Raw genomic sequence first — 17,824 nt, 5'->3', positions numbered from 1 at the left:
TCTGGCTACAAGCACAAATGTGGAATTCACGCACACCTCATATTTTTCCAAACTCACAGGAAGTACATAGAGTCTCCGAGCTCTACAGCTAATCAGAGTTTTCAATTTCCTTTGCTCCAAATGAATATGAATATTATGTGATCATGCATCATTTCCTACAATTTTTCTTTCCATTTTATTAACCAAGAAAAAGTACTAAATAACACAAAATCTATATAGCCACAATTATATATATATAATCTTACTGATAAAAAAAATGTATAGCATGAATGCACTGCAAGTTACTTACTTAAAAGTGTCTGCTAAATGCATAAATGTAAATGTAATAATCAAATGTCTGGGGCCAGTAAGGTTTTTTTTTTTTTTTTTTTTAAAGAAATTGATACTTTCATTCAGCAAGGACACATTCAATTGATCAAAAGTGACAGTAAAGGTGTTTAAAATGTCACACAAAAATTCTATTTCAAATAAATTCTGTTCTTTTAAACTTTCTATTCATCAAAGAATCCTGAAAATATATATATAAAATATGAAGCTGCACAACTGTTTTTTTTACATTGATAATAATAATAAATGTTTCTTAAGTTATGTCAAATTGTAAAATTATTTCACAACATATTTTTTACCATATAAATGCAACTGAGCATTAGAGACCGCTATCAAAAACTTTTTTTAAATCTTCCTTTTGAATGGTAATGAGGATTCCCAGAGGATTTTTGGCCCTTTATATAATATGGATTGTGAATTGCAGTTTTCATCTTAACAGTAAATAGTTTATAATGGAATCTTCTAAAATTATCTTTGAGATAAACATCACGTATGCATCTAATTAAAGGCTCTCTCCTATTGGGACCGATTTGTTTTTCTCTTTCAACATTGTGTAAGTCCCTGCATTGCCACTTCCAGAGTCCCTTCCCAAGGAAAATAGTCCCCCGGTGGCAAGATGCTTCATTAATCACTAAAACAGAGGTGGTATATTGCTGCCTTTGGGAGTCTGCCAAAACTCATTCCTGCAATCAGTGACAAAACAGAATGCCTTGAAATCCTATCATACCCCATTCTCCTTCCTCTGTGCATTTACCATTAATGGAGTGTTCTTCCCTCCGCTCGAACTTCTCACGGTGTTCTGCTGAGGGAGTGCAGGGAATGACTGGATCGGGTTTGGGGAGAACCACATCCGTACCTCTCACCTACAGCCTGAGACAATGGGGTAGACCTCACTCACCACAGATATGGCTTTTGCCCACCTTTTCCCAGAAAGGTAGCACCGAAAATACAAATAGCCTCAAATATTTTAATAAACTCCCATGACGCCCAAAGGCAGGGTCAAAGAGTTCTGACTAAATCACAACAGACTGTTTATCTTAAAAATAGTTGTCGTAGAATTTGGCTTACAGATCAAAGTAAATTCTTTTTGTCCCCACTGGATTCCAATGACTAAAAATGAACTGTTTATAATCTGTCAAGAATTCTGACATTGAGAACAATTCAGAAACATCTGATCTACTGCGCTATGGGAACTCTGGACTCAAAACTGCTTAAGCACTGAACCGACGGCTGTCTAAAAGATACTGTATGCTTTTTGACAGAATAACCAAACATTCTTCAGATTTATGTTGTAAAAAAAACAAGATGGGATTCCTGATGATGAACTCATAAATGATGAATGGTAATCTGAAACTGTTGCAAATGTTGGTAAAGTGGGAAAAGCTTTCAGAATGAACTGAACTGATGGGGGTCTGTGGTTGTATCTGACAGAAATCCTCAGAACAGTGAATGTGTACCAAACAACTAAGGTCTCACCGTTAATATTCATCCTTAATGCCTTTTATCATCTTCTCATGCATATATGAATGTTTATGCCACTCCTATTGACTATATGCTGTCTTAGAGCAACTCTTCAGTTTTGGAATTTGTTGGAAATAAATTGTTTTACAGTGTTTAACTATAGTATATTAAAAATAAGATTTTGAGGATATTCTTTAACAAAACTTCTCAAGACATTTATTCATTTCAGATTTTACCCAGGAGAGTTAAACTAGGGGATGACTGTAGTCTATAAAATCTATGAGAAGAACATTACATCTAACATTTCTGAAATAGCACACATTTCCAATGACATTTTAAACTCAACGTCCTAATAAATATAAATTTAGCAATGTTTTATATGGACAGTATCAAGACTAATTCTCACTGTGGAAAAGAAAATGAGAAAACATATAAACTATTTAAACTATTTTGAATGCAGTCTGTCCCCAAACCATCATACATTTGGGACACACATGTTATTTTCAAGTTTCCAAAAAAGTTGTAAATCTGTCATGATGAGAGCATCTCTAACCTCAGATGAAGCATTCTTCCTTTAGACAGAAGAGAATGGAATCCTTTCCAATCTAAACACTGTGCACAAACAAAACCGCTTCCATTTCTCTAAAATCCATCTCCATCCTTATTTAACACTTGCAAACTTTCAACAGACTCACATGGAATTATGATAAAATACTAAATACATTTTCTTTTCAAAGCCAAGCATCTTAAACGTGTTCTGGCAGGCTCTCTTCAGTTTGGTCTATTTTTTTTGGCAGTTCTCATGCAGGCACAGGCTTTAGTCTACATTTTACTTATTTGTTTCTAAATTATGTAGAACATACAGTCTATTGTGACATTATCACTAACGGAATTATCATATCCAAACAATGGTCAGGCCACAGGTCACGCCATATCAGATTTTCATACTGACCATGAATAGCGAATAGCAATGTTACAGCATTAGAAAGCTGTGCAACAGAAATGTATCGGATTATGTCACATACAATCATTACAAGTAATTCACGTAACTACACAGAAGTGTGACGTTATTCAATGTGTCGAAGACAAGATTTCACGCAAACAAAATACTTGGTGTATACTGCCCTCTAGAGGTCCATCTGTAGTTGAGCTGATTAATTCATAATGAAATCTCAAGATCATTCTTCATGTCTTTAAAAAAGGGAAGGGAAGGATTTAGAAATAACGTGTTGTAGGCTACCATAAATATCAGAAAATGTGTCATAAACGTGTCCGTCCAGCAACTGCATTTTAATTCATAGTGAGTCGCTCTTGCAGCTAATTGACCAGCAGAGGGCGGCACTGCGCTGTGTGGTGAGCCTCGACACTAACCTAACCTGTCGCTTTCTTTATTGCGTAGCCTACACCTGCAACAACAACGTGTGTGCTACTGTGCTCACAAAACCCACGTCTGGCCTTTGCATTGTTATGGTAGGTTATATATTATGAACACATATTCAGCACAGATAGCAATGTGAATTTGCAACATATAGGCCAATACATACCGTAAATGACCATCATTTACACTTTGTAGCGGATTGTCTGGAGCAGCATTGAAACGGTGTGGAAAATATCTAACAAAAAGTAAAAGTTTAACCCTAGACTCATTTATTTACTATAACTTAGTTTGAGTTCAGCAATGGTCGAACAGATTATAAAATGAATAAAATCAACTGTAGCAGCCATTCATACTTTTTCCAGATAGGGTCTTTGAGATTGTGTTTACATTTAATTCAAAAATGTTTTCATTTGTGACCCTGGACCACAAAACCAGTAATAAGGGTAAATTGAGATGTACACATCATCTGAAAGCTGAATAAATAAGATTTGAACCATTTATGTATGGTTTGTTAGGATATGACAATATTTGGCAGAGATAGCCTTCAACTAGGTTATTTGAAAATATTGAATTTGAGGATGCAAAAGAGAGAGAGAGAGAGAGAGAGAGAGAGAGAGAGAGAGAGAGAAAGAGAAAATTGCCTTTAAATGTGTCTAAATGTAGTTCTTAAGCAATGCATATTACATATTACAAATAAAACATTAAGCTTTGATATATTTACAGTAGGAAAATTACAAAATATCTTCATGGAACATAATCTTTACTTAATGTCTTTTTTTTGGCTAAAAGAAAAATTTATCATTTTGGCTCATACAATGTATTTTTTGGCTATTGCTACAAATGTGCCCCAGCGACTTTAGACAGGTTTTGTGCTCCAGGATCACATTTGCCTGACATCATCATAGTGGATTTGTTCTGGCTTGCATCTTACTGTTCTCATAGGCTTACAGTCTATAAGTGATGTCATCAGTCAACCATATAAACATGTTCTGATGGTTTATTAATCATAAGCTAACATGAATCATGTCATACAACAGTTTACATTTCCTAATAGCCTTATTTTAGCGATACACTAGCACAGACAAGAGGTCATTAGCTGGTCCAGTCTAGAAAATGGATTAGCTGGACCTTTTATAGACAAAACCGGCTTTAAATATTATGTTGCAGTATTAAAATGGTAGTAAATATATTTGTTATAAACTTTAAAGCACTGTTTGGATGATCAGTCCCACTGTACCTGAAGGAGCAGTTTGAAGGAAATGCTGTCCCTTACCAGGCTATGTTCAAAGGTCATGCATTATCACACAGAAATCACATTAAATATTGTTTTGAAATATTTACATTATGACTTGAGAGCATAAAAACGACTGAACTCATAAAGGTTTATCTTTGCACCATTACAAATCTGCCAAAAACTCAACTATATTTGCATAGTTCACATTGCCTTCCTAAAAATGATTGAAAATGTGTGCATGTCCTGTTTTTGCAAAATGAAATAATTATTTAAAATTATTTAAAACATTATTTTTAATGGTATTTGAAAGACTTTACAGAATAATTGTTATGCATTTGTGTGAACAAAACACTTTTTAAATGAACTGAAATCACAAATCAAGGAAAACCAGTAACAGTATGTAAAACATAAAATTTTTCATACAGGGTGATGTTGACAAATGTGTGTGTGTGTGTGTGCTTATATATATATATATATATATATATATATATATATATATATATATATATATATATATATATATATAAAAGCACGCACACATACAATGATAAAATGTTTGTGTAGTGAATGAATGCAAAATTAATTGTGGTTGTAAGAAATTGATGACATGTCTTTTCTACCCTAACATCTGAGACATGACAGTCAAGCCTGGACAAGCTACTGTCTGCATATGTTAATGTTTAAAATACCCCAGAAACCTCGCAGTAAAATGAATTAACAACTCGTTAAATATTTCGACTACATAGCGACACGCACGACACATTGTCGTCGCATGAGTACTGTAGGTGATAGCTCACATTTCCATAAACCGGAATTAGCTGTGAAGTGTGACCCGAGAGTGTCATGGTGTGAGGGATTCGAAATGTGAAAAGTTCGCCTTACTTCAAGACACCTTCTCCCGCTTTGCACCTCTTTTACAAGAGTATCCTTTAACAAAGACGCATGGACTCTGAAGGCGACAAAGTGGCATGGGTACCGTGCAGACGTGGCGTTCCCATATCCACAGGTTTAGCTCAATTAGAGAGAAAAGAGCAGTAAAACTTCAAGCGAGCATTAATCGCTGAATGACGCTGCCTGCCTATGAGCACGTCACAGCTTATTCCACTTTTATGATGAACACTTCTTTAGAAATAAAATTAAAAGTAAAACTGTTGTTGTTTTCACTTGTGTAAATACACTTAAAATATATCATATAGCCTATTATACCAATTTAAATTAACAAAATAAATACAAATAAATTACTATACAAATCAAATAGATTATCTTGTTAATAATATTAAACATGTATAATAAAATATAACCAACAAATCGTTAAGGTAATTGCTGGTTTGAACTTTTTTTACTTTGTCAAACTATGACATATGTGACCAAATTGGCTTCGAGTAAAGAAAATAATTTTGAACTAAATATTAATGGTCCATGTAATGTTTTGATTCCTTGAGTGAGTCTACAACTCTATTGAAAAGGCTAGTGATGAACGCAAGTCTGAGATGATGCGAAAATCTGGCACTAGAGGAATCTTTGAGGGTTTGATGGCGTTTATTGGCTGGTCATTTGAATGCAAATGGGGAGGTTTTGAAGTCGTGGCTGACGTCAGGAGGGCTTGGTTATACCTTTGCCACCACCAACTTGACAACAGGGTCACATCATGTTTGATTGAAGCACGTCAAGGACTACGTCGCGTGACCTGGAGATCATTTTGGACTACCACAATTGAGAAAAAAAGTATTGAGTCGGGCCTTGGTTCTGAGAGATATTCGGCTTGATGTATGGCTGGCATGTTGCCTTAAAAAAGTAATTTTAGGGGTTTCTTTCGAATCATGTACGTTGGATACCTTTTGGATAAAGAGGGAAGCATGTATCACCAAGGAGCCGTGCGAAGATCTGGCATCAGTCTTCCACCACAGAATTTTGTCTCCACACCTCAGTATTCAGATTTTGCAGGATACCATCATGTGCCCAACATGGACACACACGCGCAGTCAGCGGGGTCATGGGGCCCTCCTTACGGCGCACCGAGAGAGGACTGGGGCGCATATAGCCTGGGACCTCCAAACACTATTTCTGCACCTATGAGCAGTTCATCACCGGGACAAGTTTCCTACTGCTCTTCAGATTATAATGGCATGCACGGCCCGGGATCAGCGGTACTGCCTCCGCCACCTGAAAATATCTCCGTGGGCCAGCTTTCACCTGAGAGAGAAAGACGCAATTCCTATCAGTGGATGAGCAAAACCGTGCAGTCCTCATCGACCGGTAAGGCAACAAATGTCTTTCAAAAAAAAAAAAAAAAATTTTTAAATACATGAAAAGCTTGGCATTTGGCATTACACGCAAAAAGGAACACATTTAATTATTTATTAAGTTATAGCTACCTTAAAACATATAATTGCGCAATAATTTAGAGGTATTGAAATCAGAGATCGAAATGTACAAAATTACAGAAGTTCATGATAATGATTTATTTTCTCGGTGCTGTAAAATAAAAATATCAATTTAAGATGTGTAGGCCTACTAGGATGTAGGCCTAGCTACATTTTCTTTTAATAAAAATGATTAGAAAAAAATAGTGTATGTCTAAAATATAGCATATATATTTTTTTTCTTTCTTTCATTTTTTTAATAGTTGCTTTTCTTTCTTTTTTTCTTTTTTTTTGGATTAATATTAAACAGATAATTTACTCGAGGACCAATCGTGCTAAATGTAACGCTGTTAAAAATGTGTTCACTTTACATTGTTTGAAGTTTTCCTCAAGTAGCTAATTGCACATCTGACAAAATATAACGAAATGAAAACGCTAACTGTCCTTCTTCCCTTTATATATGAGAAAACGTATATATCCAAAAAAAAAAAAAAAAAACGGAATATCTGAGTTATATTAATATATTGTCCCTTGACGCATGGGACACACAGTTGTGGCAAAATGAAGGTGTTGGGAATTGGCGCCAGGGTCACTTCTAATGCTAATTTGCGACTCCCGTAAACAAGATGTAAGGACTAGTTTTCCTGTTACATTGTCTCGGGTTTTGAGGGTTATCTGTCATATTCAGGGCGACTTCTTTCAACACCTTTTTCACTTTGATATGCAGCAGCGCGTCTTCCTCTGTCTCTGTTGATGAGGGTTATATTACCTCAAAGAGTGACACATTTCACAGCACATAAGTTCTCCTGTCTCCGGCGCATGTTAAAACAACACAGAAAACCACCACAAAGTTACATGACCTTGATGTGAATGGCCTGTTTCATAACTAAGGCTGAAAAACTGAAAGGTTTGGTAATGACATGCATGCGACGTTGAGATGGCATATTTAAATTTAGATGTTAGACTTCATCGAGCTTTCAGTGACTGCATCTAAACTTTTAATCAAAAATCTCTAGTTAATTGTGTTTTTAATGAGTTTAGTCGAACATAAAAATATATTGTTGTGTTATAGCTGGTTGGTCTGTACATCAAACAAGTGCAGCCTGCTCTTGGTTTGAGGAAAATATTTTTGATGTTATCTCCTTGTAATTTTTGTTAAGACGTGTGTTGTCTCTTAACACCTGAAAGGCGTTTGGGTATGTGTCTTTGCGTCTCTTTGTTCTGCAGTTTGTTCAAAAAATCTCCTCAAAGAAGATCAGAAGCTCAATTTGCATATCTAGCAACGTAATCTTAGTTTATACAATTGACTAAATATTTCAGTGGCGTTATGATTTATAGTTAAAATGAGAGGTAGGCCTAGTAAATGCAACTAAGTGTACGAGAAGTCAATATGATGAAATAATTATAACCTAGCCTATAGAAATTATACAGTGCACAAGTTCTTCCCCTGCCTTACAATTTTATTAATCGCAATGTGACATCTTTCAAGCATGACGTTTAATTTGGTCTTTATTTCAGAATTAGCCTATTTATTCATTTTATGAACATCGCTTCATAATTATTCGTTTATTTCCCATTTTTAAAGGCAAAACGAGAACGAAGGAGAAATATCGAGTTGTGTACACAGACCATCAGAGGCTGGAGCTGGAGAAAGAATTTCATTTTAATCGCTACATCACAATCAGAAGAAAATCAGAATTGGCAGTAAACCTCGGGCTTTCAGAAAGACAGGTAAAACGACTTCACTTTAGATTTTTACCTGGGCGATTCATCTCACTAATTGGAAACTATTTGGTATTCGTAGGCTATATACTTCTAACCGTTTGTCCTTTGTCATCACAGGTAAAGATCTGGTTTCAGAACCGCAGAGCAAAGGAAAGGAAATTAATCAAGAAGAAGCTGGGTCAGTGTGACGGCAGCGGAGGGTCAGTCCACAGCGACCCCGGTTCTGTCAGTCCCCTGCCGGTACCAGGGTCCATGAGTCCGTCAGACATACACGGTTCTCTGTACCCACCCCCAGGAATGAACACCTTACCGTCTATGAGGAACATACAGCAAGTGACTGTCACTCAGTGAACTCGAACTTAGAAGATGCAACTTTAACTGAGCACTCCCAACACGCTGAAAGCGGACCGCTCGCGTGGCCAAAACGGATTACAGACTACTATTACATGACAGGCATCGAGGCGCGTGCTGTGGATTACAACAGAAGAATCACGTCTTAAATTCAACGAAATGCTGGAGGCTCTTCAAATATTGTGTTAATAGAATAGTTTTTAAGATTAAGAAGAAAAAAAAACATACAAAAACCTTGTTCGTCTGATCCAGAGAATAAATATTTTAATGGTTTGTTTGTATTTGCTCAATTAAGATATAAATATCATTTTCTGTATGTGGTGAGTGTATCTAAATGTTTGTAAATAAAATAAAACCGGTACAGCGTTTCTCGAGATGAATAATGATCTTTACCCTGGAACTGTTAAACTTTTATTGTCTGTGTAAACCAATGACCTGCGATGGAAGGCTGCTTTATGCTCCAGTTTGTGTCCAAAGCGCACGTCGTTCACTTTCTCTTGTGATGTGCAGGTGACACACACCTAACACGGGTATAACGTTTGTTTCCAACAATGTGTAAATAAAAAGTTTTGCAATAATTTTTATCGTGTCTTGATACCTATTCTTAAACGAATGAAATATTGCGTGCTCTTTTGGTTTAGGCATTTTGCTTGATGGACAGCAAGCATTTAGTCTGATTTAACGCTACCTTTTAAACGTGAGACCCCTGTAAAATCTTAAAACGTACCTATACAAGACTGTATTTCTTGTGTAAGGCTGCACAACTTAATTTGTAAAGTTCTTATTTAGTAACATAGCTATGTATTTATGTACGAATGTAATAGCCTATTAATTGAATTGGGATGTTTAGACCAACAAAAATGGCTTATTTTGGCGTCACATGTAGTTTATATTATAATTATCATATAAACCATTGGTTTAGCAGGATTTAGTAAAAAAACTAGGCGAAAAAAAAGACGAGTAATAGCTTAAAAGTAAATTTCGGAAACAACTGCATGTCATTAAATATCGAAAAATGGTTTACAAGTAAATATATGTCTGTCAGGAACCTCTTAATCTAGCATAGCCTGTTTGGGAAGAAAACAATAAACTTCCTTGTTTGCAAGGTGCATCAGTCAGTCATTAGCCACAAGCTCTGAATCTCCCAAGTATTTAATGTTGTAATGTACTTGGTACTTATTTATTTATTTTTTAAATTGAGTTGAAAGTGAGACATTAGGCATACGAACTTGATTTCCCCTGCCTTGCTTTTAGCCTATTTGTAGCAGTATACAGACTTTATTATTTTAAAAGCATTAGATGTGAGACTTGTTAGATTTGTTTGATGAACTATTATAAAAAAAAATTTCACTGAACAACAATTAATCAAGCAGGAAAAATGTCAAATGTAAACACATCAAAATAGGCCTATTTCCTAATATTTTGGTCTTTATCATTCAGGCTTAAAATTTTGACATTTCATACCTTCTTGACAGAACCCGAGAAGCCAATTTTGTAATAATCTATTGAATTGGTTATAGGTTATTTGAGGAGGAGAGGGGGAGGGTTAAAAATCTAATTAAACAGCTCAAATAATATTTAATTTCAGCTCTTGAAATTGATTAAAAAAATCAACATTTTGTGCATTTTGTGAAGCTCATCACTTCACTCAAAATGTTTAGCTTATACAGAATGTGTGAAAAAAAACTAGCACTGTACACAAATACATTACAAAAAGAGTTTCAGGACCCTTTTGTAATTTATTCGTGTACAGTGCTGTCTTTTTTTAAATGCCAGTCATAGGCCTATTACAGCCAATGAACATGACAGTAATCATTTCCAACATATAGCACAGAAAACATTAAATATAGACTACGATATGTAGAAAATGAGAATAGCCTATACAGTAACAAAAAAAACAATAATAATAAAATAAATCATCATACAAATAGCTTATAGGCTTCACACTATATTATTATTTTTTAGCCCAAGTAGTAAATCAATTTAATGTTTCATATCAAGGATATCCTAAATAACTAAAAGCTGGGTTTTCTGTACAGTGCCAGTCGAAGCTGCGATGACGCTCCCTCCACAGCACTGGTGCTATGACGTCATCGGCGCCGTGCCAGAGACGTCATGAGCGTCCTACTGCCCAACATGGCGGACTTTGATACCATTTATGAGTTAGAAGAAGAAGATGAGAGAATTGTGAGTGAAGAACATCTCGCCAGACACTGTCCCGAGCCTGTGGTCATGCGTGGGGCTGGTCACATCACCGTGTAAGCGTATGAATGCGGCAGCAGCGCTGTTAGTCACTGTTAGCTCACGTCTGTGTGTGTAGCCTCCATGCTAAGCTCACTGCATGTTTTTGTCGCAAAGTTGTGGTATCAAAATACACGCATGCCGAGCTTCTCCAGCTGTGTCAGTGAGTTTAAGCGGAATAATCAGCTTTCTTACCCGAAGCCTTGTTGCTAACGCAGAGATTTATGGTTTTATTGCTGTCCGTGGATAAAGGCTGCCCCGTAACCACACTCAAACTCTTTAGAGCTTTGATTTAATTTGGAGTTGTGGGTAACAAGGCTGAGGTAAACTTACGAGATAATATTTTAGTTAATTCAGTCGCTTTCATTGTACAGTGCCAAGTACCCTTACACCTATCAGATATGCACACATTTCTGAAGTTGAATCTCCAGCTAGTCCAGTTAGAGCTTTAAGGTATTTTATTATTTAATGAAGTAAACAACGTGATGTTTCTACACGGGACAGCAAAACATAGTACTGCAATGGATTGTAAACAGACATCACACAAGATGCAATTCAAGCTAAATGTAGAAACTCAACATTCTCACTTTGTTGTGTCTGTGTTTTCAAGTCCTTAATAAGATTAACATCTAACTGAAATGAACCCAGTGTTTACCAAGCTATCTTTTCTCCCCTGTCATGACAAACAGAGCCTCTGTTTGTAAGGTCATTTCTGCCACATAAGAAATTTCATAATTATGACATAAAAAGTAATTATCACAAAGTCAGTTGACTTTTTATACCATTAGTTTCGACTTAATCACATAATTACAACTTGGAATGGAATAATTTCATTATTTCTATTTAATAATTCTGACTTTTTATCAGAATTATTATATAGTATCTCATGATTGTTATTTACCAATGCATTGTATTTTTTGTTATGTGGTGGAAATTAGCCTGAACATCTATTTCCCATAATCATAACCTTTTTAAAAATCTGTGTTTGCAGGTTTGGACTAAACAACAAATTTGACTCCGAGTTTCCTTCTGTTCTCACAGGAAAGGTAATGATTTCTAACTCACATCTACAAAGCATATCTTATTGAATTTTGTTTATGGTGTGAATAAAATATCTTTCCCTGTTGACCTTTAACCTTACACCATAATTCACCATGATATGAGCCTCTGGTTAATACAAAATCCCTTGATGAAGTCTCTAAAATAGTTTTAATCCGAGCTTGCTGCATTTTTGCAACAGAATCTATCAATAAGTAAACCATCCAGGGCTCCAGTAGGCAGGGATCCCAGCGCTGGGAGGACAACGCTCCAAGAGACTAAATAATGAAAGAAACACTCTGCCGTCCACAAGAATAGGAAGCTTCCTGGGACAGACGCAGAAATACAAAAAGGCTGCAGGGGGAAGAGCAGGCCGAGGGAAGTGCGGGGCAATAAAGCAGAGCTCCAGTATTGTGACCCAGGGTGACATGTGATGGACGAGGTCAGGATTATGATGACTGAAGGGTGCAGATCAGGCCTGCTGGGCTTTATTCCGAGGTCTTTTTTCTGTTTGCAAAGAGAACTTTGCATCCTGTCATAAAAGATTACGACCCCGGTTTTATGGCGTACATACCCAGAGAGGAATGAGCAGCCATTCATGTTGTTTAGACGGCGCAGCCACAGGCCACGGGCTTATCTCATCTTTTTGTCCTCCCTTTGCCCTGAGAGTGTCAGAGCTCGGTAGGAAAGTTACAAGCGTGCAATTGCAAGATCTCCAGAGATCATCTGCAAACAGAAAATGTTTTGACTTTATATGGAACTCTTTTCTTTCATGAACATTTTCTTCAATTAACATTTTGTTTATATTTACTAAAATTGCACACAGAATCATCATTTACTAACTTATTTACAATCCTGTTTTGCATCTCTCTCATCTGCTCTAGCTTGCTCCAGAGGAGTTCAAGACGAGCATCAATCGAGTAAACGCTTGCTTGAGGAAGAACCTACCGGTTAATGTGAAATGGCTGCTCTGTGGCTGCCTGTGCTGTTGCTGTACGGTGGGCTTCAGTCTGTGGCCTGTCATATGTCTCAACAAGAGAGTGAGTGACCGGTCCTACCCCTATTAATCTATATTAATTACTTACTGCCTCGTTTGAACACCTAATAAATAAACCCTCTCAGTGAGGAGGCAAGTAACAAACTGCATCCACTTATTAGCTGTGTGTGAAACTGATATATGTCAGAAATCATGGCTTGTTGAATTCTGGAAAGGTGGCGATTTTACAACTACAAATTTTAAGTTATTGGCCGTGACGTGCAGCTTACAAGGTGCTTAACTACGAGCTTTGGTCCATAAATGCCTCTGAAGTCCTCATGCCCTGGGAGTTTTATTTGCATTTGTTCAGCCTGGTTTGAAGAGTTTGACAGGGTGATTAGCATAAAATCCTGTGTGTTTGTCTATTCTGTTTGTGTATAATTATTTATTTGTATAAGCTCATTTTTGTTCGTGTTTTCAGACGCGAAGATCCATCCAGAAATTGTTAGAATGGGAAAACAACAGATTGTATCATAAGGTAAGCTCATTGCAGAATTAACCTCAGACACATAAAGATAAGGAGAGTGGATCATCTCCAATTTAGCTGCCATTTTAAGAGCTGTTCAAGGCTCGGTGTGTGGTGGATAACAATCATTAAAATGGCTGCTAACATTTGACCCCTGTCAAATGCTTGTTGCCCTCACAGCCATTTTGGTCTGATGCAGTGATATAGTGCAGAGTCTGACCAGACTGTGGAAAGGTCAGCAGTAAAAAGCCACGTTCGTTTTGTTGTGTCTCGAAGCTTTGACTGACAGACATGTTAAGGAAACTCAGCTAGTCGCTGACCACTGCTTGACCTCAGCTAACCCTTGTGTGTAAAGTGTGTCTGAGCATCTGAAGTGCTTGCGTCTATTTTGAAGATCTACTGCATGGCTTTGTCTAACCCGTCTCTTCTGCCTCGCCTTCAGCTGGGGCTGCACTGGAAACTCAGCAAGAGAAAATGTGAGAGCAACAACATGATGGAATATGTAAGTTCGTGGATGTTGTTTTTCGTGAAAGTTTCTTAACTGTGATTAAAAGTAAAGCATTTCTTTTTTATTTCAGGGCTATAAGCTGCTACTTAAATTACTGCAAATGAACCACAAAATTGATTGTGCAGCAATAATTTAAAAGTCAGGGAAACTTTGTGCATCATCTCATTAGAGTATTCATCTGATTTATCATGCACAAGTGGGTTGTGTTGACTGATTTTTGAACAAAGGTCTTTTATGTACCGTTTTTTTTTTTAATTACTCAGTCAAAAAGGTGATGTCTCACTAGTCGTTTTGTAAGAAAAAATTTAAACAAGATCCAATTTTATGGTTGGATTAGCTCTAAGGGAATATTAGTTTGAGTGATCATAATCAACAATGCTGTATATATATGAAGAGTTTATTTGAAAAAACGTAAATTTCATAAATCATGTTTTATATTATGTTAGTTAGCTGTATATTTTTAGTTGTTATTAATTAATCAAAACAACCCAACTGCAGTTTGATTGATATTGATTGGAATGCAGGATAAAAAAAAACATTATCTGTTTTTGCAAATTAACTCTTCATATTTATTTAAAAAACAGGCAGAAATAACTTTTAAAACTGTGATATTTATGTGTCGCAAGTACAACCATGTTCATTAAAGTGACGGCTTTGTATGGTAAATACAAAGAAAAAAAAAAAACTGACTTAATGACAGTACTGACTGTTGTTAAAAGCTAAAGTAGGAAGCTTTGCACTTTAGCAGTGTTTCTCAACAATAATCTTTTATCATGTGATTCTGTAATTTGTAACTAAAAAGGTAATGTGACTCCTCAATGTTTCATTCAGTCATTTCTTTTCTTTGTCTTACAAAGTCAGACCTTAAGGTTGTAAACCATGATGCTGGTGATTTTTAACCCCTTGTGTGTGCTTGCATAACATTGTCTTATTTGCTGTCTACAGGTTATTCTTATAGAGTTCTTACCAAAATATCCTATATTCAGGCCTGACTAAAGGACTTCTGCTGGATCCTCGTGGAAGGCCCTTCATTCCTCTCCTTAGTGCCTTGTATATATGTCGGATCGAGGGTCTTCACTGGGTTTCTACAAGACACTTCTCCCAGTACCTTGTACAGTAGAATTCGCAACACTGTCACTTTGCTTTAGAGCAGATTTTGCACATTTCCTGATGTAGTAGAAGCACTCCTGTGTTGCACTCAGATGTTTTATTACATATAATGAGAGATGGGAAAAAATGCTAACTCTGATACAGTTAAAAAGTGCATTTACCCCAAAGAGCCATCAAGTCCTCCCCACATACTATATTATGGTATTATTATGAACAAGGCACCTTATGGTGTGAATTTGCCTTATGTTAAAGGACAAGCTTTTTTTAAATCGGGAGTGTAAGTGCAGGAGTCAGAAGTGTGTCTTGTTTTAATGTTTTCAGAGTGCGATGACTAGCGTTGGGGCTTCTGAAGCTAGCAGAGGAACAGTCAGCAATGTGATCTGGCACTTTTGCGATTGTCTACTACACGGGGAAGTCAACAAACTGACTTGTAAATATCATGGACAGGATGTACAGTGTGGTATAACATGTTTACATTATGTAATTTAGCTGGTTATTAGTTTTTCGCCAAGATATTATTGTAGCATAGTTTGTTTATAAGCCGCGTCTCTGTAACTTTCCAGTTTATATGGACCTATTTACCCAGTAAGCCATAAAATGTACATACAAGATGCCACCCGAGTTAGGGCTGAAAATTGCACTTGAGCACATGAGGACAAGCTGATTGTCCTGGAGGCTTTTGACATTGTTTTACAATGTCATTAGTAGTATGTTTAAAAATGATAACGTATGCCAATCAAGCAAAATTTGTTACCAAGAGTAATGTGTCATTCAGTTTAGCACCAAGTGGTATTTACCTATTCAAGTTTTTGTTGGAATATACTTTGTACCTTATTTTTTTCTTTGAGTACAGCTTCATCATGGAGTGTGTGTTTCATTTGTGTTCATGGATGTTGTATCCTGTGGTTCTACTACTGGGGTAACCACAGACACAGCGTTGGATATGTAATGGTTTAACTTCCCCTTATCTGTTTTCTGTAACTGTATGACATCTTTGCTCCATGTGCTGTAGACATGACTGCATTAGTCGAGTGCCTCTGTAGATGGTCTTGAGAGGGAGCTGTGCTTAGGACGAATGATTCTTTGCCTAGCAATCTAATGGAGAGAAAGGAAATCTGCTCTCAGTATTGGTTCTGTTAAAGTACCTGTAAATGTTTGTCCCTACCTAATCCTATGGAAACCTTTAATAAATTCCTGATTTTCATCTTTTTGAACAACATTCTCTTTATATGTACAGTCGTGGCCAAAAGTTTTGAGAATAACATAAATATTGGAAATTGGAAAAGTTGCTGCTTAAGTTTTTATAATAGCAATTTGCATATACTCCAGAATGTTGCTCAGGAATGGCAGCAGGCAGGTGTGAGCACATCTGCACGCACAGTGAGGCCAAGACTTTTGGAAGATGGCCTGGTGTCAAGAAGGGCAGCAAAGAAGCCACTTCTCTCCAAAAAAAACATCAGGGACAGATTGATCTTCTGCAGAAAGTATAGTGAATGGACTGCTGAGGACTGGGGCAAAGTCATATTCTCAGATGAAGCCCCTTTCCGATTGTTTGGGGCATCTGGAAAAAGGCTTGTCCGGAGAAGAAAAGGTAGGCGCTACCATCAGTCCTGTGTCATGCCAACAGTAAAGCATCCTGACACCATTCATGTGTGGGGTTGCTTCTCATCCAAGGGAGTGGGCTCACTCACAATTCTGCCCAAAAACACAGCCATGAATAAAGAATGGTACCAAAACACCCTCCAACAGCAACTTCTTCCAACAACAGTTTGGTGAAGAACAATGCATTTTCCAGCACAATGGAGCACCGTGCCATAAGGCAAAAGTGATAACTAAGGGGCTCGGGGACCAGAATGTTGAAATTTTGGGTCCATGGCCTGGAAACTCCCCAGATCTTAATCCCATTGAGAACTTGTGGTCAATCCTCAAGAGGCGGGTGGACAAACAAAAACCCACTAATTCTGACAAACTCCAAGAAGTGATTATGAAAGAATGGGTTACTATCAGTCAGGATTTGGCCCAGAAGTTGATTGAGAGCATGCCCAGTCGAATTGCAGAGGTCCTGAAAAAGAAGGGCCAACACTGCAAATACTGACTCTTTGCATAAATGTCATGTAATTGTCGATAAAAGCATTTGAAACGTATGAAGTGCTTGTAATTATATTTCAGTACATCACAGAAACAACTGAAAAGAAGATCTAAAAGCAGTTTAGCAGCAAACTTTTTGAAAACTAATATTTATGTAATTCTCAAAACTTTTGGCCACGACTGTATATATTTGGCCGTATCTAAAAAATATGAATAAACATTAAAGGAAATTTTATATATATATATATATATATATATATATAATGTACAATTTTAAATAAATGTCCTTTATTTCATTATCAATTTTTTAAATATGGCCATTCATTGTTCATTAAATAGGTTAATAACTGAAGTTATGAGGTAAGCTGTTTAATTTGATAGTTTTTTGCATAGGTTTATTTTTTTATAAGGCTTATTCACTTACTATGTGATTACTTTACTGTCTGTATAATAGTACACATAAATACAGCCTTTAACTACTGCTTGATGTCATTGCTT

The 17,824-nt window shown here is 36.6% G+C and overlaps 2 protein-coding genes across 2 annotated transcripts; both read left to right on the top strand.

The window, feature by feature from the left end:
- The first annotated feature begins 6,029 nt into the window (after positions 1–6,029).
- LOC132109535 (homeobox protein CDX-1-like) lies at positions 6,030–8,987 on the top strand. The gene is made up of 3 exons (XM_059515687.1): positions 6,030–6,656; positions 8,349–8,494; positions 8,606–8,987. Exons 1-3 carry the CDS (start codon positions 6,221–6,223, stop codon positions 8,837–8,839), a joined length of 816 nt encoding a protein of 271 aa, XP_059371670.1. The 5' UTR covers positions 6,030–6,220; the 3' UTR covers positions 8,840–8,987.
- Positions 8,988–10,878: 1,891 nt separating this feature from the next.
- LOC132109537 (cysteine-rich hydrophobic domain-containing protein 2-like) lies at positions 10,879–16,442 on the top strand. The gene is made up of 6 exons (XM_059515688.1): positions 10,879–11,097; positions 12,072–12,126; positions 13,003–13,158; positions 13,576–13,632; positions 14,063–14,122; positions 15,074–16,442. Exons 1-6 carry the CDS (start codon positions 10,955–10,957, stop codon positions 15,122–15,124), a joined length of 522 nt encoding a protein of 173 aa, XP_059371671.1. The 5' UTR covers positions 10,879–10,954; the 3' UTR covers positions 15,125–16,442.
- The last annotated feature ends 1,382 nt before the right edge of the window (positions 16,443–17,824 follow it).

The sequence above is a fragment of the Carassius carassius genome, chromosome 29 (genome assembly GCF_963082965.1).
Source record: "Carassius carassius chromosome 29, fCarCar2.1, whole genome shotgun sequence".
Lineage (NCBI taxonomy): Eukaryota > Metazoa > Chordata > Actinopteri > Cypriniformes > Cyprinidae > Carassius > Carassius carassius.
Note: the sequence above shows the minus strand (reverse complement) of the source record. Positions and strands in the feature narration are given on the sequence as shown.